Source organism: Cetorhinus maximus, chromosome 4, assembly GCF_964194155.1.
Source record: "Cetorhinus maximus chromosome 4, sCetMax3.hap1.1, whole genome shotgun sequence".
Classification (NCBI taxonomy): Eukaryota; Metazoa; Chordata; class Chondrichthyes; order Lamniformes; family Cetorhinidae; genus Cetorhinus; species Cetorhinus maximus.
Genome location: NC_135882.1, coordinates 3,571,849 through 3,598,307, shown reverse-complemented (window position 1 = coordinate 3,598,307; position 26,459 = coordinate 3,571,849). Strand labels below are relative to the sequence as shown.

The following is a 26,459-nucleotide window of genomic DNA, read 5'->3' as shown; positions in this document are numbered from 1 at the left end:
GGTGAATACAGTGAAGGCCCGCTGCTCAATCTGTTTGAAGAGCCAGGACTGAATTGTGTACAAACGTACGAAATAGGAGTCGGCGGCCATTTGGCTCCTCGAGCCTGCTCTGCCATTCAATAAGATCATGGCAGATCTGAGGTTTTATACAAAAAAAAAGGCTGCTTCTAAAATTGGTTCAGGAAACCTAGGGCAGAATTTCCCAGTCGGTGTGCGGGGGCAGGACCCGCTCGCCGACGCGTAAATTGACGTGGGGAGGCGTTGGGCGTGCGTCCCGACGTCACTCCGCGTCATTTAGATTTTTAGTTTGGGCTGCGCGCCCGCCAAACTGTCAAAGGCCTTTTAAGGCCTGTTAATTACCTAATTGAGGTCGTTGTCAGGGCGGGCGGCCCAACCTTACAGCGGGTTTCCGAAAAAACATGAAACCTCATCCATTAGTGGGATGAGGTTTCATGAGGGTTTTAAAAATGTTTATTAAGTTTTAACATTCAAGTAATTGACATGTCCCAGCTCATGTGACAGTGCCACATGAGGGGGCATGTCAATAATTTTTTTCTTCTTCGTTCAGCACAGTTTTTAAAGTTGAAGCGATCTCCCTGAAGCAGCACTTTGCCTCAGGGTGACCTGTGGGTTCTTTCGCGTATGCACGAAGGAGTGCACAGACCTGCTCAGGGAATCCCTGCCTGGCGCACACAGGGAGCGCACAGCGCTTCAGAGCGGACGTCACACTGGGCGGGCCTTAACTGGCCTGCCCACATAAAATGGCGGCACGCCCCCAACCGGGGGCGCCGATCGGGAACCCGCCTGCTAACGCACTCAGACAACCCCCCTGACAGGCAGAAAATACTGCCCCTAGTTTTCTAATACTCTAGTGAAAGGGGCAGGACTTACAAACAGCAAGTCCTGGCATGTTGCACGAATGGCCAGCGAGAAAGACCACCACCCAAGTACACAATGGAAATTGCAACCATCTCGCTTGTAGGTATTTTTTTTCTCATAGTGATGGGTCAGGATATGTGAAACTCAAGGGCCAAGCACCTTCAACAGAAAATATTAAATATTTCAAATTTCTAAAATTTTTTCACACCTTCATGTTATAAAATATTAGCAAGATGGCATTCTCGAGAAACTATCCGGAAGGATTTGACTGGCTTCTCCTTATGCAGGAAATTTGTAGCCGTTGCCAACAGCTGATTCATTTTTTTTCTGTACCTTGTCATTGGCAGTTTTCATTGCTGCTTGCTGCTTGTTGATTTATGATGTTCCATGTTATTTTATGAATTTTGAAACCTGAAATTCATTAAAGTTTCATCACACACATGATGTATATAACTGTTGACTGTAGAAGCTAACCCTCTACCCAAAGGAGGAAATTAAGAGTTCATGCTTGACTTTGAGCAGACTGACTGGAGAAGTGGGAGGAACAGTAAATTAACACCTGGCTGCTTTAACAAACATAAATTGCATTTTAAAAAAAAAATCAACCAAAAAATCTGCTGTTAAGTTGAAGCTGAGGCTGTTTTATGCTGTGCAGTCTAATTAACTGCACCTTAGGCTCAAACATACTTATTTGGCGAGGTAACTGTTCCAAGTGAGGTCAAGTGAGTTTAATTGCTCTTCACACCACCACAAGTCAAAGATTTTGACGAAAATATTGAGCTTGCTTTGTTTTTTTTAAACAAACAAGCATTTTATAAGTCAAAGGCTACAAGAATACAGACTCACGAGTTAAGGAGTTTATGTTGGTGTCAAGAGTTTTTGTAGAGTATAAAGAGCTTCTTTACTTTCCTTTATTAAAAATATTGAAGACATTTGTGTGGGAGCCATTTAGCTGGACGAAATTTGGATTAGAATAAATGTCACAATAATATGTTAAGAAGTGTAATGTGATTGGCAGGAAATGCAAGCTTATATTCCACTCTTATTCTCATCCACTCTCCCAACGCACTGATCATAGTGAGCCAGGAGAATTTTTTTTTAAACAATGGAGCATGAACAAAGTGTGCTGAGCAACAAGGGCACACTAACCACAGGCATATCCACCAATTTTGTATATATGCATATTAATCAATATTATTATTATGCAATAACCACAAATTGTTTAGGTTCAAAAGTACTTCCGAACATCGCAGATAGTTGTTCCATAGTCCCTAATGTTAATGGAAACATGGTGATAATTTGTCCAAGGATTCAGGCAAGAATGAGCAGCTAAGTAATGACACCGCAGGGAGAGGGCAAAAGAAAACGTACACGAGTAAGGGCTGCAAAAACAGTATCAGACATTTGTTTAAAATGTACCGGATATGCGTCACAAGAAAATTATAGTGGGAATGAAGAAAGAAAGTACCACCAAGTATCAGAGTATTTGTTAATTTGTTCTCATAACCAAACCCTTTTATAAAAACTAATATTGTTCAATAGTACGTGTGAGATAGTTTCAACATGATACACACTTTTTCCTAACAATTATTTTGGAAGGCCATAAAATATCTGCCTTCAGAATTAATCCCCTATAGTCAAAACTCTGAAGTCGCCTTTACTTTTTCTTAAATTAAAGAGATCTATATATATGGATGGGCAGTGCTTTCAATTCACTCTTTTTCAGTAATTCTATTTTTTTTAAGCTTTCCAAATCTAGCCTTTTCCAAATTCAGATGAGGAAGACCGTTTGGATATTTTAGCTCCTACTGTCCATAAAGATCCTATACTTCCCCTCTTGTGGCTCTCGATCCATGACATCCAATTGTTTCTTAAAGAGCACCAGGATATTGTTATGGCACAGCCAATGGTAAATACTGAGTTATTCAAATCCCAAAGGGAAACTTGAAACAACTGCCACAACTTGTTTTGTAGTTTGTATACACTTTGAGATGCATACCTTAAATTCAGTAGTAATAAGACTACCAAGTCTTACAGGTTTTACAAATCTAGATTAAACATTTATTAATAAGAGAAATGATTTTAAACACATACATAGACCTACAAATTACTACTATAACTTCTAAGCCCCTAATCAATCTAACTCCCAGTTACACTTTCGTTAAGGCAACAGTAAGACACACAGATTTTACAAGACCCAGGCAAAGAAACATGATACCCTGAACGAGTCGGATTCAAAGTGAGTTTTCTTAACTTCAGTTCTTTGAAAGCAGCAGCTTGAGGCATAGATGCTGAAGGCTGTTCACACTTGTAAGGTCTTAAAATGCCTACCCTTACACACAGCATTCACTCCTTTACACATATTTTCCCCTTTGTATACAAATTCCCATTGTTTCACAATGTCTTTGGACTTTATCTTCCTGATAATAAAATCTCTCACTAGCACTAAGTTTTACCGTAACCTTTGGCAAAATAAACACACTGTTTCTTACTTCACCTGGCTAGGTGCCACATTTCACCCCTCCTTTGAAAACAATCTAGTCTGGCTTATTTAAAAACGCAAATGTCCCTTTGACCTTACATTCTAAACTTCCCCCATGTTTACATCAAAGCCTTCAGACCAGCTGCCAATTAAATCTCTCACACACACAGACATAATACTCTATTTTACAATAATTCCAAAAGCATTATGAGAATTATTATACTTTCCAGACAATATTTATCTCCAACGTTCCCACTCACCATTCCAGTCTATGTGCGGATCACTTTGTGTGAAGGGTTTTGCCACACCAGTCCCCTATGTGCCTTGTTCTAATTTGAATTGTGCAATACACTACTGGTGCAGAGACATATGAGAATTGGTTAGACAGGTGGTTGTAGGAAGGGGGGATTAAGGGATATGGGAACAGGCCAGACATATGGTATCAGAACTATTAATCATGTAGAGGATAAACACCAATATGACTAGTTTCCATGTTGCAATTTTGATGCAATTAAACTTATGTCCTCTTGTCCAACATTTTTGGTGAAATTTGGAGCTATTTTCTGGATCGATGCTCTCCGTACTCGGGTTACTTTCACTTGCTTCCTTTTTGTGTCTGTCCCACAACCATATTTCCCATCTGAAAAATCAGCAAGTCTCTCCATGAATGCCAGCGACAGACAGCTTCAGAATTTGATAATCCTTAACAACTATAGTTGAATCAATAGATCCCTTTACCTACCACTGATCTCCATTCACTTTCAAAGCTGGACCGTTTCTCCCAACGGCATAGACTTTCAGGCTGGACTTCCATCCAATTCTATAAATGCAAATTCCCCCCACCCCCATCCTCACCCCCCAAGAGTTGTGGAACCAGGGTTTCCAAGTGCACTCGCCAGTACTCAGAGCTACATTGCCAGTTTGGCATTGCTGCACATCCAAAATTGATTTGGATCAATTTAAAAATTGGCAGCATAAATGCATCCTAAAGAAACTTTTGAGAATTAACTTTAGGAAGGAAACTATGGAGACATTACAGTCAGCCTGCTCCTTGGCCTCATAGCAACACGCTTCCTCATAAATTCACTGTTCTTGAGCTGCAAGAAAAATTTTTATTCATGATGTGCTACTTCACTAATGAATGTTTTTCTCTTTCTCATCACAATCAGTCAGATTACAAAAATGGTAACAGTGCAGGCAAAATGATGTATGTTCTAGTCCTCGGTAGGGTGTAAATAAACTGGAATATTTCTGTTCTTTCTTGTGCTACAATTTGTCCTTTGGTTACAACATATTGACAAGCATTACATCCATGGTATAGAGTACAACCTAGTACAACACACTGTGGATTGCAGTAATGAGTGAGCTTCACTCAATGCCAGCCACAGGTTGTGGGAATCCTGGCAATTGTTAGCAGTGTCAGCAGACCTCCCACTGATATACTATTTTGTGGGATGGAACATAATCCAGGTATAACTTAGGTAGAGGCTGCTTGTTGAAAAGCCGCTGATGACAGATCTGGACCAGGGAATAATCTTGGTTCGGCCTCACCTCAGAAAGTTAGCACTATCCCTGGGCCATACTAACTTCCTGTGTTTCAGTTCACAGTGACTGCTTGTTTGGCAGTGGGGTGTGGTTAGGGGGCTGGCGGGGTTGGGTAGCAGTAGGATGGTGAGGCCAATGGAAAAACAGAGGAGTCTCCATCTGTCACCTCACCTGAGTGAGTCCAATGAAACCCAAGAGCCGACTGATTTTAGGTGTCAGGGGTTGACAATGGAACACCCATTAAGCAGTATGCTAGATCTGAATTCCACTTGCACCAAAGTTGAATAAAAGAAAGCTACAACTATCAGTATCCCCTGTGAGGAAATATTAAAAGTTTCTTCTCACATATGATGGACAATGCACCTCCCTTCTCTATGAATAATTGTTAGCCTACAGTTCAGGAGCAGCCGAATGTTGAACTTCTGATTAGAAAATCCCATGTTCAAAGCCCAGTGCACAGCAAGTTGTTTTCAGTTACCAGACAAGTATTTCAGAGGACTGAACTAATAATCTGGGGACGAGAGTTCAAATCCTACTACATCTGGGAAATTTAGTGAATTTATTAAATCTGGCATGAAAAGCTAGTATCAGTAATGATGACCATGTAACTACTAGATTGTTGTAAAAAGCCATTTAGTTCACTAGTGTCTTCTAGGGAAGGAAATCTGCCATCCTTACCCAGTCTGGTCTGCATGCCAGAGCCATTACAATGGACTCTCTCAAATGTTCCAGCAATCTACTCTGGTTCTCAAGGCAGCAGCTTGCCACCAGCTTCTCAAGAGCAACGGGAGACGGGTAATAAATGCTGGGCTTGCCAGTAATGCCAGCATCCTGTAAATGAATTAAAGAAACACCAATTCAGCCAGTTCCTGGATGGCAAATTTTAAATGTAAACTAGTCCAAGGCAATCCCTTGCCATGCATCTGAAGCAGGCTTTGTAGCAGGTTAAATGAGGAGCAGTTATGGCAGCACTCAGAAATCCATGGGCTCAAAGCAAAACAGTGCAAATGAAAGATGTTTAATTAGGCAAGGAAGGGAAAGTGTGTCTTCCCCCCTGAAAGGAGAACATAATTACTGCATTTGAAAGCATTTATCCATCTATTGCAAACTCATCCTGTTTTGACTGAAACATAGTTAATTTGTGGCACTTTCAAAGGAGTATTTTTTCACACAAGGGTGCATTTCAGTCATGTGAAGCAGCACATAATTTGTGTTAAAACACTGTTAAATAGCTATTTAGCAAAGATAAGTCCAACCTCAGGTTTGCAGAAACAAGTCAAAATGAGCCCAAGAAACACTCGAGCATTCTGACTGAAGCCCCTCCTGACAACACAACAGATCAGATTGATGGCAGCACTCAAGTTGCTCAGTCTGAAGCAAGACAATAATACAATCGCACTGCCCTTGGTGTGGCATCAAGTTGTGTTTCCCCAGTAATGTTACCTACATTTATACATTTTGAAGCTGGCAACCTTTACTTTACCAGCCAGCCAGCCAGAGATCCCTGCAGTTTGCAAACGACCACTAGCACACTGAACTCTTGAAATTTTAAGAACTTTTTTTTTTCCACACATTTGTTGGCGTTTTAGCTATTTGCAAGAAAACACAATGGCTTTACTTTTCTGTGGAGATATGCCCATTGCATTTCTATTCCAAGAAGTCTAGACAAATATTAATTTCTAAAATATTGCAAATATCCATTTAATATAACAAATGTTATCAGTTTTTACATCTCATTCCATTCCAGTGTATGAGAGATGAATATATTTGCCAAGGAAAAACATGTGTCTTTTATTATTTTTTTCAATATTGCAAAACATATTTAACTATGCAAGATATTGAAAATAAGTTTCTAGTGCAGAAATGATTGATAATTATCTTCCACATTATCTGGATCTTTCACATTCACCATTCAAAGGCACTTTCATCGCCTTCAAAGGTTCCCCCAGTAGTTCAGCAAGTTTAACCAGCTGAGTAGCTAACCTAGCAGGACCAATAAAGGCTCAAGTCCTGCTCTGCGCTGGTAAAGCTGAACTGTTTATAGGCTGCTGGTAGGGCATTAAGAATGTACATGACCAAAAAAGACCACTGCAGCCCATCTGGTCAGTCCTGATGTTGGCTGGGTGATTACGGCTGATGCACAACCAGTTCAGGAAGGAGAGAATCAGTCACTGCCTTACCACCTGTGCTGGAAGGGTGGTCGCAGAAGACTGAGGACAGGATTGTGTTGTCCATTAACTGGTAGGATAGTCAACCAATCCCTGTGGAACCAGTACTCCAGTAAGAAACCAATGGGTTTAGGGAGTAAAAAAAGTCTAAATTTTCATCCAAGGCTTTGGTGCTTTTGGATTTTTTTCGACTAGTGGTTTGATCTCCTACGGTGTCACCTGTGGGGAGTTAGGACAAAAGGATGACTAAATGCAGCCAAACTTCAAACCACCTCCCTAGTACTGCGACGTGTCAGAAATCTGCCTCAAACTTATACATTTTGTATACCCCTTGCTGGGCTCAGGGGTAAAATTTAAATATCTATTAAGGTACAGTATATACATTAATAAAGGTTGTTCATTTAGTTTTCACAAAACAATGGATGGCCGTGGAATTCAATCCCTAAAGTTCCAGTAAAAATTCTGCTACACCGAATTAATAAAAATGGCGTTCGACAGTCACTTTAAACCTTTGCCCTGATCCCATTACAGGCCACGAACACTATTACAGAACAACATACTGTCCAACAACACCCTGAACAATGAAATAGGAGATTTCCTTGCAACATGAAAATAAATCAAAGACCTAAACAATTTAGATTTACTTTTTTCCCCGATTTCTTTGGGTAGAAATAAATGACAACAGAAGCACAGCATTGCAGAAAATGAAGGAAGTGGAAGTGCTCACTGCTGTTATGTAGTTGTGCTGTATAAAAGCCCTGCACATAGCGAATTACACATGCAAGTGCTTCTGCAAGGCCCAGGGGAAAAGCAGACAATGAGCATGGTGTATGGAGCAAGAATCTTTTTGAAGGAGAAAGGTGACTCTACAATACAAGCCTAGATCATTCTTCTCATTCAACATCCTCTACACACTACTGAAGACTGATCTTTTTATTACCTAGGGATAGAAGCAGTAAACTTTTATTAGGTAGCAAAGGCATTATCACTCATGGTTCTCTAAAATGACCAAAAGTGCTAAGTAAACATATGAGGGTTAATCCATGTGGCAGCATTACAAAAACTATCAATAGATTCCTGTTTCAAGAATGCTTCAGCAGCCGCAGCATTGTCCTATCCAACGGACGGAGATTCAGGCTGCCTCGCTTGTCCCTTGAAATGCTATGAAATCCTCAACACAGCACACGAGTATAGTTTGAGTCCAGACAAGCCCTGTTCAACACAAAGACATCCAAGAGACGGAAATAGAACAAACAGAGCTGAACATTTTCTACCAACAAAGCCATCCTCCATGCTGTATTGTCTGCACTCTGAGGATAAACAAGGTAGCTGGCAACCGTTTTATGTTGCCAAGGGGGCAACCATAAGGCAACCCCGGTTTGGAATATTTGTAGATGACAAGAAACTGGCCTTCCCCTCGTAGGGTTGGATGATTAGAGATTCTCTTTCGTGGTACTGGTACCAATTCAGTATCCTTCACACTCTTACATCGCACGACAATACTCAATGTTCCCTCTAATTTCTGTTTGCAGTGTGACACTGCCCAGTCCTTTTAAGGCTGATGGGCAGTCGTGCCTGCAAGCATCTTAAAGGGAACACTGCTTGCATGGAGGGACTCAATAGATCCCAGACTGACGTAGCAAAGAACCACCGTGCAGTCTTTCCAGAGACATTTGAGGAAGCAACAAGCAACTTGGATAAAAGGGAATCTGTAGGTGTGATATACTTGGATTTCCAGAAAACATGTGTCAAGGTGCCTCATCAAAGGTTACTACACAAAATAGGAGCTCATGGTGTAGGGGGTAACATATTAGCATGGATAGAGGATTAGTTAGCTAACAGGAAACATAGGGTAAGCGTAAATGGGTCAGTTTCAGGTTGGCAAGATGAAACAAGTGCAGTGCCACGGGGCTCAGTGCTGAAGCCTCAACCATTTACAATCTATATCAATGACTTAGATGAAGGCAGCGAAATGTATGGTTGTTAAATTTGCTGATGACACAAAGATAATTAGGAGAGTAGGTTGTGAAGAGGGCATAAGGAGTCTGAAAAGGAATATAGACAGATTAAGTGATTGGGAAAAATCTGGCAGATGGAGTATAATGTGGGAAAATGTGAACTTGTCCATTTTGGTAGGAAGAATAGAAAAGCAGTATGTTATTTAAATAGAGAGAGATTGCAGAGCTCTCCTGCACAAAGGGATCTGGGTGTCCTGGTACATGAATCACAGAAAGTTCGTATGCAGGTAAAGCAAGTGATTAGGAAGGCAAATGGAATGTTGTCGTTTATTGCAAAGGGAATGGAATATAAAATTAGGGAAGTTTTGCTACAGTTGTACAGGGTGTTGGAGAGACCACACCTAGAGTACTGTGTACAGTTTTGGTCTCCTTATTTAAGAAAGGACATAATTGCATTAGAAGCAGTGCAAAGAAGGTTCACTCGATTGATTCCAAGATGAAGGGTTTATCTTATGAAGAAAGGTTGGGCCTATATCCAGTGGAGTTTAGAAGGATGAAAGGTGATCTCATTAAAAGATATAAGATTCTGAGGGAGCTTGACAGGGTGGATGCTGAAAGGATGTTTGCCCTTGAGAGACTCGCACGCCCTCTGAGCTGCATGGGTGTGTGGCCATACAGCAATCAGGAAAGCGTCGTGCAGGGAACAAACAGGCTGCAAACAACCAATGGTCACTTTAAGATAGATGCATACACAGGTATGCACCACCCTTAAAGAAACTGGACAGTGCAAGGGGCCAGCCGCATACAGTAAATGGAAATTAGAGGGAGCATTGGACATCAAAATGTTGTGCAGTACAGCAGTGTGCAAAAGATGCTGAATTGTCAGGGGATACCTTGTCAACGGAGATCAGGTGCACTCAACAGATGGAGCTCGAGACAAGTGCAAGGAATGAACAATCTTTCAGTGGCGATATGGGTTGAACAATTTCTTTTCGTTGTTGAGAATGCCAGCAATTAAATCACCAGCAGCTTGAACACTTTCTGCCAGGGAGGTATTTCTCTAACTTCAGGGACTAGAGCTCTGCAGTTCATTGCCACTTCCAAAACCTTTAACATAGAAAGGAAGGGGCCACATAGATCCCATGGTGTGCACAGAGAAACTATAAGGGGAAACAGGCAGCACGGCGAAGGGGACAAACTTCACATCAGCCTGAGAGACATGGAAATCAGCTCTCAGACCTCTAAAACTCTTTGCCACAACAAATTGCATGTACAGGAAGATAGGAATTACTAGGTAACAATAGTCCAAGATCCATCTAGTTCACCTCTACCATTGCAATAGTCACATGATACAACAATAATGGAGTTGTTGACTAATCATAGTGATCAATCTCGATCAATTACCCTATAACAGGCCCAGACAGGAGGTGAGAAAAATCCCAATGGAGGAGAGTTTTGGCAACTGTCAGTTCTAAGTCAGCCATTTCTCTCAAAGAAGCTGCACTTATGACAACACATTCTGATGGATTTCCGTTTGTCTCCTTTACCTTGTTCCCATTACTACTTGCTTTGGTCTTGCACCATCAATCCTCTTGTCATTTAATCTCTCCTGCCTTCCAGTCTATCACAGACATTCCCTTTCGTTCTTTTCTTACCCTCCCCCTTTTCAATTGCTTAAAGCCTGTTATATCTCCAACATTTCCTAGTTCTGATGAAAACTCACTGACCTGAAACGTTAACTCTGTTTCACTCTCCAGACCTGCTGAGTATTTCCAACATTTTCTGTTTTTATAACTTGTTCCATGACTTGCACCAAAATATTATTTCTTGAGCTAATCCTAAGCTACAGAAATATTGCCATCATCAGAAACAGACCTTCTCTTTTTATTTACATCATTACACTGGCACAGCCAAGAAAGGCAACTTAAAAGTTGAAGCAAGCTAAGGACTTGCCACTTAAAAAAAAAGTCAATGCTTCAAAGTTCTCAGTGAAAGAAATGGCGTTGCCCCCAACTCAAGGTTACTAGTCTCATTAACAGCCTGTATAAAATGACTCTGTTGTGTCTAAAACCGCATTAAAAAAGAACATTTTGCACCAACTGGGAGTTTCTAACAGGCCCACTGCTCTCCAGTGAGATTAAAATGTGTTGAATCCCAAAAAGTAGATACACAACTAGATGCAGTAACACATTTACTGACACAGAGTAAACTATCGGACCTTTTGTTAAAAGGGCTTTTTTTTGGCAAAAGACTTGCCAAAATATAATCAAGGGATTGCAGTCTGCAAATGGCTTTTATTAGTGGCATTTTCCTCGTTTCCTGAAGCACAGATCTTTCCCCCCTCGAATCTGTCTGTTTACCTTGCAGCAGCTGCCAACACGGAAACTTAATATTCCGAGGCAACACCATGTACTGGCAAACTGACTCATCAGAAGAAACCATTACAAATTTCTCACTATGCCAAAGCAAACGAGGCAAAAGGTCTCTGTTTAAAATCGTGCAGTATGTCATTCTCCTATTACGGCTTCATGGCCCTGATGGAAATGATTACCAGCAGGTACCTAACGTCTGAAAAATTTACAACACTTAATAATTTATTAAACAAATCTGAACCTAACTGCATACTGAGGCATCCACAAAAACAAGAGACGGTGATTTTACAGATTAAAATGACAAGATTGAATGAATAAGGGGACATTTTGTCTGCTGCACATCCACAAGGTAGCTGACACACTATTATATGTTGCCCAACTGCAGGTCAGAAAGAATACCAGGAGGTAATCTGTCTTCATATAATTCCTGGCCCATAACATGCGTTTCATGCCACTTCTGAAGTACTCTGTTTTATTTGGCAGTTGGTTTGATCTCTTCATCTCTTCGCATCTATTTAATCAGCCTGCACTCCGCAAACCCGACAGGTAAGCAAGCTAATCCGAGAACGTAAAGTTCAATCCCTTCCTGCCCCTCACCAATCACTAGGCTCAGACGATGACTTAAAAAAATGAACTGTTCACTTGCAAGCAACATGAATGTCCTACCTTCTCTTACTCAAATTAACCCCAGTGAGCAGAATTTTACTCACTTTAAAGTGATAACTGAACAGGCTCAGCATCATGCAAGCACTATTTGAACCAGCAACCTTGGATTATTGTAATCCCTTGAAATGGGAAGGGAGAAACAATCCCTTATTCATGCTACAGTCAGTATCTTTATATTTTCCCAGTGGCTTTGACCCGACCACAATGTGAACATGAGACCAAAAGTAAAGGCTCCTGACTTCCAAGGTGTTGTGGTTAGGAATAGACTTTGTGCCATTTGTTAAGAATAAAGAAGGAAACAACGTATTTTAATTTTTTTGGAGTAGTTGTATAGTAAACCAGTTTCCATTAAACCCCAAAATGAATCACATAAATGAATCTTGCTCCTAACCCCATGTCCTTAGCCCAGGTGGTGAGGCACTTTCACCATAGACATCTCCGTTAATGGTGTTGACTGTTCTTGTGGGTGGGTCAGGCTTTGGGTAGGAGCCTCATTAATAGCTCTCACTTCTGACACTAACCAGCCAAACAAAAATGCAAAAACATTAATGAAGGCTGAATTGAACTTCGAATAGTCTAAGCTATTCCAGCATTGTAGTAACACACACTAAGACATCTCATTAGTTTAAATACAATAGGAATCAGTTAATACCAGAGGTGTTTTCTAGACTCCATTAACCATCTATTCAGCAGCTGACACTGGCTGTTAAACATGTTGAGACTCATTCCCCCACAATGCATTGAAAACCATTTTTACTTACTGTGTTTGTTGCATCTTCCTGCAAAATTGCATCGTACATCTTGTTGGCATCTTCATACCTTATGGAAGAGCAAAGCACGCGATAGTTGTCTTGTTACATGATCAAGTGCTTAAGTGCAATAAATCTTCTTAATTACCAAGTGACAGTCTCAGATCATGAGTCAATACATGAACTCACACTAGATGACAAATACATAACACCTTTCCTTTCATTTGCCAATTACCAGCTACAAAGAGTTTAAAAACAATTATGGACCCATCAAATAGCAATTTTGATGGTGGTAAAAATATTTTACACCAAGACATGCGAAAACATTTAGAAAACATACCTTCCATATGTTTTTCATAATTCCTACTCTTACCCTTCAGTCACAAAATGAACAAATTCTCAAGTACCTTTCCATGGATTCGAATTGCATTCCAGTCAATCTCTTCACCCGGTGGCTGCCTGGAAATTGTTTGTGGAGTTCATGCAGACACAGCTGTGGATGGAGTAACCCATAAAGAGTAAGTTTTGCATACCACTCATTCACACTTTCACTGCTGTCACAATATAACAAGGACCTTCAAGTGTTTGCATGACCAGTGACAAATGACCCCACCTGTTCTCTGTAAACCAAGCATATATTAACCGAGCAACAGAAGGTCATTCAGCCATTCCATGAATGAGATCATTGCTGATCTGCGACCTAACTCCATTTACCTGCCTTATTCCCTAATACCTTTGGTTAACAAAAAAACCTACCAACCTCAGACTGAGAATTATCAAGCGATCTAGCATTAGTTGCCATATCCGAGAGTTCCAAACTTCCACCATCCTTTGTGTTAGAAGTTTTCCTTCATTTCACTCCTGAAAAGTCTCACTGTAATTTTTAAACTTTTCCCCCTAGTCCTAGATTCCCCAAGCAGCAGAAATAGTTTCTCACTATCTACCCTATATGTTCCCAATTATACCTTGAAAACTTGGACCAAATTAGCCCCTAACTATGTAACTTCAAAATAACAACTTCATGATATGTTTTGTTTTGGCCTTTGGTACAATTTAATGCTATAGTTAAAACACTTTATTTTCCACTTGTCCTTGATGCGAGAGAACTTCGTATCATACAGAACCCATACATATACTGTGCGCTCACCTTTACCCATGAGTGTGGATGTATTTGATAGGACTGAATTCCTACTCCAGTTTATTCTGTCCACCAATCTATCAACTGCACTTTATGATAGAAAAGCAGAATTGCAAAAGTATAGACTGTGGAGGGCCTTTATTTCACAAATAAATCTAACAGTAATTGTGCTTTGTGAACAAAATAAAAAACATTCCATTTTTTTAAAAAAGGCACACAGTGTAACTTTCTTTTAGGTACAGTTGGACAACTAAGGTCCTAACAATAAGTGAATGCACACTTATTATACTTCTGGATGAAGGTGCATCATTTTATCATGCTGTCCCTATACAGTATACCGATACAACACATAATGCTGGCTAAAAATGTTATGATAAAATGTAGCACATCAAATCAACAGAGTGAAATCTGGCTGTAAGAATTTCTAGTTTAGAATAAGCCAGCAATTTCACTAGCCCCATTTCCCCTCCCATTAACCTTATTCAGGACGCAAGATTTCCCTGCTCTTGTAGACCTTCTTGGGAGAGTCAAACATGCTCATAGCAACACGTCAACGCTACATTAACTTAGAAACATTAGACAGGTTGCGTTGTTTTTGTGCAACGAATGAACAAGCATTGGTTCTGAACATCAGTGTGGTTCAATATGAACCTGCCCAGTTATACTTGACCTGCCGACTATGTCGGAGTTGTTACTGAAATAAAATGCACTAATTCAGTTCCAGCAAAAACCACTCGTTTGCTTTGATGAAAGTTCATTGACCTGAAACCTTAACTCCGTTTCTCTCTTCACAGATGCTGTCAGGCCTGATGAATATTTCCAGCATTTTCTGTTCTTATTTCAAATTTTCAGCATCCACATTATTTTGCTTTTGCTCTAGTGCAGCCTACCCTGCAGGGTTGAAATGAACAGAGTACTCATAATCTGACTCAGTGAAACTAACATTAACAACATATAAAGTAATGAAGACGATTACAAGAAATAGGCTGAAGAAATGTCAAATGGGCAAGATCCTACTGCAAAAACGTCCGACTTTATTTTGCAGTTGTTACCTGAAAGAGAGTAGGAGTAGATCCTACAGCCCCTCAAGCCTGTTATGCCATTTCATTAGATCGTAGATGATTTGGCTCTCTGCCCCATTTATCCACCTTAGCCCTATAGCCCTTGAGACCCCTATTTAACAAAAATAGACCCATACCTAACAATAAATATAGAAAGTGCTGGAAAAACTCAGCAAGTCTGGCAGCATCTGTGGAGAGGGACTCTACCAAACAAAATCTCTATACCTCTTCAGAACACCGTTCACAAGCTCCCACATGAAGAACTTGGAGGTGCAGCACAGATTCACCAGAATCATACTGGGGCTTAGGGGGCTAAATATGGGAAAAGATTAATTAAACTTGCATTCATAGAAACATAGAAACTAGGAGCAGGAGTAGGCCATTCGGCCCTTCGAGCCTGCTCCGCCATTCATTATGATCATGGCTGATCAGCCAATTCAATAGCCTGCTCCCGCTTTCTCCCCATACCGTTTGACCTCTTTCATCCCAAGAGCTACATCTAACTCCTTCTTGAAAGCATACGATGTTTTGGTCTCAACTACTTTCTGTGGTAACACATTCCACAGGCTCACCACTCTCTGGGTGGAGAAATTTCTCCTCATTTCAGTATCCCCTAGAGCATAGAAAGTTGAGAGGTTATCTGAGCAAGGTGCTTAAAATGTTAGGAGGATTTGGTATGGTAAATACAGAGAAACTAGTTCCTCTGATGGGCAAATCAAGAACAAGGTCATAATCTTAAAATTCAAGGTATTGTTTAGGAGTGAAATAGGAAAGCACATCTTTACACAAAAGGTATTAGATGGCTGGAAATCACTAGCCTAAAAGGTTATCAATGCTGGGGGGAGTGGGGGGCATCAGGAGCTTCCAAGCCTGAAATTGATAGATTTTTGTTGGGTAATAATATCAAGTGATATAGAGCAAAGGCAGGTAACTGGAGTTAAGGTACTAATCAGCCATGAAGGCCAGAACAGGTTCGAGGGGCTGAATGGCCTCCTTTTGTTCCTATGATAATTTGGAACAATTTACCAGGTAAGCTGGAAGAGTGAAAGATATGAGAAATGTTCAAAATGTAGTCAGGCACTAAACGGGGTAAAATGGAATGAGCTTCAAAGGGTCAAATTACAAGAGGGAGGTGGTATTATCACTAGACTAGTAATCCAGAGACCCAGGGTAATGCTCTGGGGATCCAGGTTTAAATCCCACTATGGCAGATGGTGAAGCTTGAACTCAATAAAAATCTGGAATTAAAAGTTTAATGATGACCATGTCATTGTCAATTGTCATAAAAACCTACCTGGTTCACTAATGTCCCTTAGGGAAGGAAATCTACTGTCCTTACCTGGTCTGGTCTGCATGTGACTCCAGACCCACAGCAATGTGGTTGACTCTTAAAAGTCCTCAGGCATTTTTGGAAGCGTTGTCTCACAGACTAGTCAAGCAACAGTCCGACAGTCATACTCATGGAATCATACCTTACAGACAATGTCCCAGACACCACCATCCTTGGCAGGACAGACCCAGCAAAGGTGGCGGCACAGTGGTATACAGTCTGGAGGACGTTCCCTGGGTGTCCTCAATGTCAACTCTGGACCCCATGAAGTCTCATGGCATCAGGTCAAACATGGGCAGCTTGGCTAGGGGCGCAGCAAGTTCTGGGGCACGAGTCTTCAGTACTATTGCCGGAATATCGTCAGGGCCCTTTGCAATATCCAGTGCCTTCAGCCATTTCCTGATTTCACATGCAGTGAATTGAACAGACTGAAGGCTGTCATCTGTGATGCTGGGGACCTCAGGAGGAGGCTGAGATGGATCATCCACTTGGCACTTCTGGCTAAGATTGTTGCAAGTGTTTCAGCCTTATCTTTTGTATTGATGTGCTGGGCTCCTGCTAATTACCATGTACCACACCGTCTCAGCTGATGAATCAGTGCTCCTCCATGTTGACCACTTGGAGGAAGCGCTGAGGGTGGCAAGGGCACAGAATGTACTCTGGGTGGGGGACTTCAATGTCCATCACCAAGGGTGGCTCGGTAGCACCACTACAGACTGAGCTGGCCAAGTCCTGAAGGACATAGCTGCTAGACTTAGTCTGCGGCAAGTGGTGAGGGAGCCATCAAGAGGGAAAAACATACTTGATCTCATCCTCACCAACCTGCTTGCCACAGTATCAGTAGGAGTGACCACCGCACAGTCTCTCCATGTTATTCCTACCAAAATGCATCACCTCACACTTCTCTGCATTGAACTTCATCTACCACCCATCTGGCCACTCCGTCAACTTGTCTATGTCCTTTTGAAGTTCTACACTGTCCTCCTCACAGTTTACAATGCTTCCAAATTTTGTATCATCCTCAAACTTTGAAATTGTCCCCTGCACACCAAGACCCAGACCATTAATATATATCAGGAAAAGCAAGGATCCCAATACCAATCCCTGGGGAACTCCACTACAAACCTTCCTCCAGCCTGAAAAACATCCATTAATTGTTACTTGCTGTTTCCTATTACTCAGCCAATTTTGTATCCATGCTCATATTGTCCCTTTTATTCCATGAACTATAACTTTTCTCGCAAGTCTGTTATGCGGCACTGTATTGATTGCCTTTTGGAAGTAAAGGCATTCAATACAGTGCCGCACAATATTGGAGAGCCTACTCTCAGTCATCAGTAAAATGATGGAAGGGGTCATCAACAGTGCTATCAAGCAGCACTTGCTTAGCAATAACCTGCGCACTGACGCTCAGTTTGGGTTCCGCCAGGGTCGCTCAGCTCCTGACCTCATTACAGCCTTGGTTCAAACATGGAGAAAAGAGCTTAACTCCAGAGGTGGGACAAGAGTGACTGCCCTTGACATCAAGGCAGCTTTTGACCGAGTGTGGCATCAAGGAGTGCTCGCAAAACTGAAGTCAATGGGGATCAGGGAGGAAAACTCGTTGGAGTTGTACCTAGCACAAAGGAAGATGGTTATCGTTGTTGGAGGTCAATCATCTCGGTTCCAGGACAGCATTGCAGGGGTTCCTCAGGGTTGTGTCCTAGGCCCAAATATCTTTAGTTGCTTCATCAATGACCTTCCTAAGGTCAGAAGTGGGGATGTTCACTGATGATTGCACAATGTTCAGCACCATTCACGACTCCTCAGATACTGAAGCAGTCCATGTTCAAATGCAGCAAGACCTGGACAATATCCAGGCTGGGCTGACAAATAACATTTGTGCCACACAAGAGTCAGGCAATGATCATCTCCAACAAGAGAGAATCGAACCATTGCCCTGTGACATTGAATGGCATTACCATCGCTGAATCCCCCACTATCAACATCCTAGGGGGTTACTATTGACCAGAAACTGAACTGGTCTAGCCATATAAATACTGTGGCTACAAGAACAGGTCAAAGGCTAGGAATCCTGCGATGAGTAACTCACCTCCTGACTCCCCAAAGCCTGTCCACCATCTACAAGGCACAAGTCAGGAACGTGATGGAATAATTTCCACTTGTCTGGATGAGTGCAGCTCCAACAACACTCAAGAAGCTTGACACCATCCAGGACAAAGCAGCCCACTTGATTGGCACCACATCCACAAACATTCACTCCCTCCACCACCGACGTACAGTGGCAGCAGTGTGTACCGTCTACAAGACGCACTGCAGGAACTCACCAAGGCTCTTTAGGTAGAACCTTCCAAACGCACGACCACTACCACCTAGAAGGACAAGGGCAGCAGATAGATGGGAACACCACCACCTGCAAGTTCCCCTCCGAGCCACTCACAATCCTGACTTGGAAATATATCGCCGTTCCTTCACTGTTGCTGAGTCAAAATCCTGGAACTCCCTCCCTAACAGCACTGTGGGTGTACCTACACCACATGGACTGCAGCGATTCAAGAAGGCAGCTCACCACCACCTTCTCAAGGGGCAATTAGAGATGGGCAATAAATGCTGGCTCAGTGTTTTCATCCTTAACTTGTCCTAGATAATTGTGCTTTTATATACATATTTAAATATCCAATGTAACTTGCATTTATATAATAAACCTCTCCAAATTGCCCAAAGCTTCTCTTAAGACCAATTCAATACCATAAGCCAAATTGAAATGAATGTGGTGTTTTAGGTTTAGATTTCTGTTTGGAAGTGGGGTGTGCAAACTTCCTTACTGTGAAAACAGTCAGCGGCCCTGGAAAAGGGAATTTTCTCTTCTGTGCCTTTGTCTTGACATTCAGTTTTCAGTGTCACAGTCAAAGCCCAGGTGCTTCTTGTTAAACTTGAAGCAGCGCAACAAAGTAGTATTCTGATCCATTTCAAAATATATATAATAGATAGAACATGACGCTCTGCAAGCATGTTGTAAATCTGACCCACTTGGCGAACATTATTCACTTCCAATTTAAAATCGCTCTTATTTATTGTCCAAATCTAAAGACAGAAAGAGCATTTGTATACTAATCCACAGCAAAGCTGTTGTTAGATTGTTATCCTTGGCCTGGAGGCACTAATATACAGGACCTATGTTATTTGTATTCTTTCTTTTTAATAACCAGAAACACCCCTCAGCTACGAAACACGCCACTCAGGCTGGGTCCGGCGCTCTGGGCAGCCAGCATTGTTTGCAACGAGCTTCTAAATCACCTTTCCGTTTTGGATAAAAACTGTGTTTCGATAAAAAGTGCCCAAATTGCGTGTTGAACATGAGGGGGAAGGAAAACATTACCTGATGGTCCAAGGACTAGGGATGCAAATTCAAGGTTTTGAGCAAGAGATACTGGGAGAATGTGAGGATGAACTTTTTCATGCAGTGAGTGGTAACGGGTCTGGAACTCAGTGCCTACAAGGGAGTGGAGATGAATGATTTCAAAAGGAAACTGGATGGGCACAGGTGAGAAATAAACTTGCAGGCTGCAGGAAATAGAATGGCACTGACTGTGTTGCTCTGCAGGGGGCCGGTATGGACTCGATGGGCTGAATGACCTCTTCCTGTGCCCTGATGACACTGTGACCCCAAGTACAGCATAGATAAGGGCCATTTGGCCCAACAGGTCTGTGCCTGTGCTTATGTCCCACACAAGCATCCTCTCACACCTAATTCTTCTCACCTTGTCAGCATAACCTCCTGTCCTATAATTGAATTGCATCTCAAGCACTTGAAGCAACACAACTGATATTTGAAAAAAAATACAATTAAGCAAAAAAGAAAAACGAGCCCACACAGCAGGTTGGTCAGCATCTGAAAGAAGAAAGTTCCAAAGAGTTCCTTTCTCTTGAGACAGACCTGTTATGGATTTCCAGATCGACTGATGTTTGTTGTGAAATGTTCCCTTCTGTCTCTAGTATTTTTTAAACGTACTGTAAAATAATCATTAACAACTGATATTCTTTGGTCTTTACCAGTCATGTCAGCAATGCTGCAATTTACAACTAATGCCATCAGATTGACATTTGCACTTCACTTAAACCACTCGTTCACAATATATTTGAAGAGACAAGCCATAATCTCTCGCACACACACTATGGATACCTCATCATGAATAGAGAGTACTTATGCTAGATGATCTCCTGCAAGATAATGCATCAATGGGTAGCTGTATAAAAATAACTTGCATTTATATAGCACCTTTAATGTAGTAAAACATCCCAAAGTGTTTCACAGGGGCATTATCAAACACAATTTGACATCAAACCAAAGGTGGATACGTTAGGACAGGTAGCCAAAAGCTTTTAAGGAGGTCTTAAGGAAGGAAGGCAGACTTAAACAGATTCTTGATGGACAAGGGATTCAAGGGTTATGGGGGGGCAGACGGGGAGTGGAATTGAGACCACAACCAGATCAGCCATGATTGTATTGAATGGTGGAGCATGCTCAAAGGGCTGAATGACCTACTACTACAGTTCTATGTTCCTATGTCATGGTGATGGAAGATATGGGTATAGAGTCAGTAATTGAGCACAGAAGGGATGTCCAGTTAGCTCAGCACTAGGCTTACAACTAACGCACATGATTAAAGCCAGTAAATCCAGCCATGTGTCAAGAGGTTGGTCTGCACCTAAAACCTAACACCCTACTGAGCTGCCAGATTACTGGGGAAGGTACTGACCCAGGTAGCAGGAAGGTGGGCAGGAGGAACTAAATAAGGGCTAGGAATACTCTCAGGTACACCTCATTGGCTGGTATAGTAGTTGGCAAGTGACCTAAGAGACAGCCTGAATGGTTAATGAAATAAATTAGGGAAGGTAGAGGGAGAAGCTGAAAAAAGGCATTTTTCATATGTCCCCTATCTGCAGATGCCTACAAATTTAGATCATTTAGGTCTCTTTTGGGCTACAAGTATCTTTAAGTTTCTCAGCTTGAGGTTCTCTATTTCTTTCCTTTATTGAAGAGCAAAATACTGTGGATGTCGGAAACCTGAAATAAAAACAGAAAATGCTGGAAATTTTGTACTGAGTCATATCTCTAAGGAAATTAATCATAATTTGTCGAGGTATGAAGTAGTGGGAAGTACTGGGAATCAAAGCAACTGTTGGTTTCTTAAACAAAATGCATTTCAGTGAATTTAATGATACAGTGTACATGTTAAATTCAAAGCTTAAAACAGCAGTAAGGAACAACTGTAATGAGGTCCCTAAATGGTATCGGTACTTACCGCTGCCAAGTCATCGCGACTGCAGTCGAGGGCAGCAATCATCACTTGTTCATAAATTATCCAAACTAAATGCAGCAGAAATTTAAACAAGGAAAAAAAAATAATTACAATAGCAATTAAAATGCAAGTGCTTTAATCACATTTTAAACAGTTAGCAAAGTCACTTATTGTCTGTATAAACTCAGACAGCAAAAGAGAGACAAAGAAAGGAAAGAAAGAGCAAGAAAGAGAGGGAGGGCAAAAGGGAGACAGCAAAAGAGAATGAGAGAAGAGAAAACGAGAAAGAACAAGAGTAAAACAAAGTGAGAAAGAGGAGGGAGAGAAAGAGTGAGAGCGAAAGGTAGAAAGAAAAAGAGAGGCAAACAGAGAAATTCATTTAAACAATATCAATGTCTGGAATTAACAGTGTGCCTCAAATACTTGCCAGGTAACTTATGAACGCAGAAACATTATAATCTCTTTTCTCATGCCAGGGCAGCTAAAATCGTTGCATTTGCTTTGAAGCATTTCCCCGCTCTAATCTTTAGCAACTGCCTTGACACTGCAATATTTCTAAAATATGAAAAGATAATTTAACAGAGGCCACAGATCAAACAACACTGCTACTGTGCAGACAACATTAACTGAAATAGAGTAGAAAAACAAGGGTGCTCCACAATAAGATTTTATCTTGACAGTGGGCCTTTTATTCAACATTCATTTTGGAATAATTGCCATATTAGAAGTGACAGCAATACACTATCATTGCTGGGTAGAGTGATGTGTAAAAATTACTCAATTTACTACGGTTATTGTGTTTACCACCAGAGGCAGTGTGGGCTGGTTTATATTGTGGAGCTTCTGTAGACAGCAGTATTGTAATGTGAAAAGGGAATAGCCATTCTCCACAGCTTCTGACTAGTATTCTGACTGATATAGTTCTTAAAAAATATATAAACGATGATATTCTCACAGCTTGAGCCCAGGGGTTAGGGTGCGGAGTAATGAGAAAAATGTCTTATACAGAGACACAGAATCATTGCAACCAATTTTTAAGTTGACAACCCTCCTTTCCTGTTGTGTAACCCATATGCTCCACAGCCAAGAATACAATGTGTGCCCGCCCACTTTCTGTCCATAGTTCCTATGGCAGATCAGATAAAAAGGTTTACTCCAAAATACGTAAAGGCTATAATTAATAGTAATAATGGACTCAATTGGTATGGTATCAGGACCCTAAGACCTTCTGTTTTGTCTGTCAATTAATCTGCCTACTCCCCAATTCAACCAATGTTTAAAAACATATCATTTGCAGATGCTGCATCAAAGTACAGTTTGGATATTAATGGCTAGTGTTGCATGCTTTCCACAGAAACCTGGATCTTATTTCACAGTCTTTACATATTCAGAGATGTATACACTCTACTTGGAGAATGCTCTTCATAAAATGATATATTTATCAATATAAAATGTTAGAAAATACTAAAATAAACAGACAAGCTTCCTTTTTTCCCCTTTATTCTTCCGTGCGATGCGGGTGTCGCCACTTATTAAATCTATCACACACAATTTAAACTTGAACATTTAAAAAATTATTATTCAAATTTGTTCTCACAGAAGCAGAGAAATGATTGATGCTTAAACAGATGGTCTTAGTGACAAAGTAGGTATCATTTAGAGGAAGTGAAAAAAAGTCCTTTCATCTAATCTCTGGGGGCCTCATGACTGGTAATTCTTATTTACAATCCTGGTCAGGTTATTGATTCCAGTAATCTGTTCCCTGGTATGGATAGTTATTCCATTTGTCAAAGGCATGATCTTTTAAAACCCAGGTAATTAAAAGAAATGAGGCCCAAGAGAGACGGCCGAGGGGTGGAGAGGCCGAGGGGTGGAAGGAAAGAGGAAGGGATGGAAAGAGGAAGGGATGTAAAGAGGATGTGAAGGAGTGTTTCAGCTGTTGCTGCAGATTCCATGTAGGCCTTACAACGTTAGTCTGTGGTTGGGTGAAACTATTCTGCCGAGACAGATGAACATATGATGGGATGTCAACCAATTCAATGCGTGAGAGGCAGGGGAAAGTTTCTGCTACTGTTCAAGACAGTCAATAATTTTTGAAGGCTACTGAAAAGACAAGGTCACAGCTCCGAGAGCCGGGGAGCAGGGAGTGGAAAGTCTCAGCTGGCAGGTTCACCCTTCAGTCTGATCTGTTTATCATCAGTTCTTGGAAAAGGAGCAGCCACTTGGTCATTATGACTTAAGTACACTAGGAATAGAATTATGGATGGTTAGCAGTGAATGATAAGGCTTTACTTTACCCTGGGTAGGGGGACATCATAAACCACGAAAGATAATTTCAAATGTTTATGGAAATCATCTGAACACAAGAGGTTAAATTACCACCTTACACTGACTATATCATTCCTGATGCTTTTCTCAATTTATAATATTTCTTTAAAGCAATAAAATTAATGTTAAACAATGGAACTGAAAGGGTAGTGATTGCAGGTTGTGACACAGATGAGGCCTTCACTGCAGAACACCGTAAAATTTACATTAAAAAGTGAAAAGCTTCAAAGTGTATATTGAACAAACTATAAGAATGAGTGGTTTACCAGCAATTAACCAAGTTACTTTGAATGTTGCAATATAAGCGAAAGAAAGACCTTGAATTTCTATAGCACTTTTCAGGAACTCAGAGCATCCCAAAGTGTTTTAGAACCAATGAAGTACTTCTGAAGTGTAGTTATTGTTGTAATGTGGGAAATGCAGCAGCCAGTTTGATCATAGCAAGTTCCAAGCTTGCTTGATAGGTGACAGGGTGAACAGGGCGATGTTTTTTTGGTGGCCCAATGACAGGTCTTCGACTTGACGTGCTAACTCTGCACTGTCTGTTTTTAGTTTTGTTTTTGGTGGTGGTTGTTGAGGGATTGTTGATAATGCCATCACCGATTGCTTCCTTGTATTACTTTCTACCCACATCCCTATTCCACGCCCCAATCCTACCTCCTACTGTATCCACCCGTGGAAAAATCTATTCTCCGATTCACTGACAACTGTACTTTCAAAATCAAAACCGTCTAGCCGTTGCCCCTTCATTTGCCACATTTTTGCAACGACTGATTTGCTCAACCACAACCTTGCCTCCATCTTTGACGTCCCTAAGAAAACCATTAATCTCTTTCAGCCTGACCATTCCCTGGGTGTGGCCCTCATTTCCACTCACTTAAGTCTCAGGATGCAGACCTGAAAGAATATGACAGACAATTGGTTTAGCCATGTACCCCAAGATCTGGCCGGACCACAGAATGCTACTAGATCCTGCCCTCATCAGGGAAAACTGCTCACTATCCCAGAATCACCCTGGAATGCAAAGATAACCCCTGGCTTCTTTGCACCACTGCAAACCATCTTCTAAAACCTCTCTCCCCTGCCTCCTCTACCCTCACCTCTAACAATAAGTGCAAGGAGCTCATGAACATCTTTGTCACTAAGATTGAGACCATCTGATTAGCTGCCACTGGCTCCCCAGTTCTTCCACTTGCCCACCAGACCAAATGCCCCTAAAGTTCCCCTCTGTCCTAACCCTGAACTCGCATCTTTCTTTAAGATAAAAGCAAAAAACTGCGGATGCTGGAAATCCAAAACAAAAATAAAAATACCTGGAAAAACTCAGCAGGTCTGGCAGCATTTGCGGAGAGGAACACAGTTAACGTTTCGAGTCCGTGTGACTCTTCGAGACCCGCTGAGTTTTTCCAAGTATTTTTTTTTGTTTCACATCTTTCTCTAGTTGCTCTCCTATCTCCCCTCAAGCCCTGAGGTTCACCTCCTACTCCCTCAACCCTATTCTCACTAACCTGTTGACCAACAACTTCCCCTCCTGGTCACCATGTTAACCAATATTGTGAACAGTTTGCTCTCTTCAGGTGTTTACCCTCTCCTTTAAATCTGGTGTCATCACACCTCTCCTCAAAAAAACAACCCTTGGACCCACTGTTCCTGCAAATTACTGCCAACTCCAACCTCTCTTTCTTCTCCAAAGTCCTTGAATGTGTTGTCATCTCCCAAATCCATGCCCATCTTTCCCAGAACTCCATGTTTGAATCCCTCCAATCAGGTTTCTGCCCCTGCCACAGGACCGAATCAGCTCCCATCAAAGTCACAAATGACTGTGTCTGTGACAAAGATAAACTTTCCCTCCTCATCCTTCTCAACCTGTCTGTGGCCTTTGACACAACTGACCACACCGTCTGCCTCCAGCCCCTCTCCACTGTTGTCTAACTGTGTGGGTCTGCTCTCACCTGGTTCCGCTCTTATCTATCTAATCGCAGCCTGAGAATCACCATCAATGACTTCTCTTCCTGCTCGTGTACTGTTACCTCTGGTGTCCTCAGAGGATCTATCCTTGGTCCCTTCCAATTTCTCATCTACATGCTGCCCCTCAGCAACATCAACCAAAAACATAACTAGTTAGTTTTCACATGTACACCGATAACACCCAGCTCTATCAGGCGAGCACTTCTCTCAACTCCTCCATTGTTGATAAATTATCAGGCTGCTTATCTGACATCAAATACAAGATAAGCAGAAGTTTCCTCGAATTAAATATTAGAAAGGCTGAAGCCATTGTTTTCGGTCCCTTTCCAAACTCCATTTCTTAGCTACCAACTCCGTCGCTCTCCCTGTCTGAGACTAAATCAGTCTGTCCATAACCTTGGTGTCACATTTGACACTGAGATGAACTTCTGACCTCATATGCGTGCCATCATTAAGATTGTCCATTTCCACCTTCGTCACATTGTCCGATTTCACTCAGCTCATCTGCTGCT

The 26,459-nt window shown here is 41.5% G+C and overlaps 1 protein-coding gene across 2 annotated transcripts in view; it reads right to left on the bottom strand.

Annotated features, from left to right (window-relative positions):
- The window catches only part of emc2 (ER membrane protein complex subunit 2), a 101,588-nt gene that overhangs the window by 48,345 nt on the left and 26,784 nt on the right, over positions 1–26,459 (bottom strand). For both annotated transcript variants that reach the window (XM_078539828.1, XM_078539829.1), the window contains exons 3-5: positions 21,655–21,719; positions 13,227–13,312; positions 12,832–12,889 (exon numbers count right to left, since the gene is read on the bottom strand). In XM_078539828.1, coding sequence (XP_078395954.1) covers positions 12,832–12,889; positions 13,227–13,312; positions 21,655–21,719 — 209 coding nt within the window. The remainder of the gene's footprint in view (positions 1–12,831; positions 12,890–13,226; positions 13,313–21,654; positions 21,720–26,459) is intronic.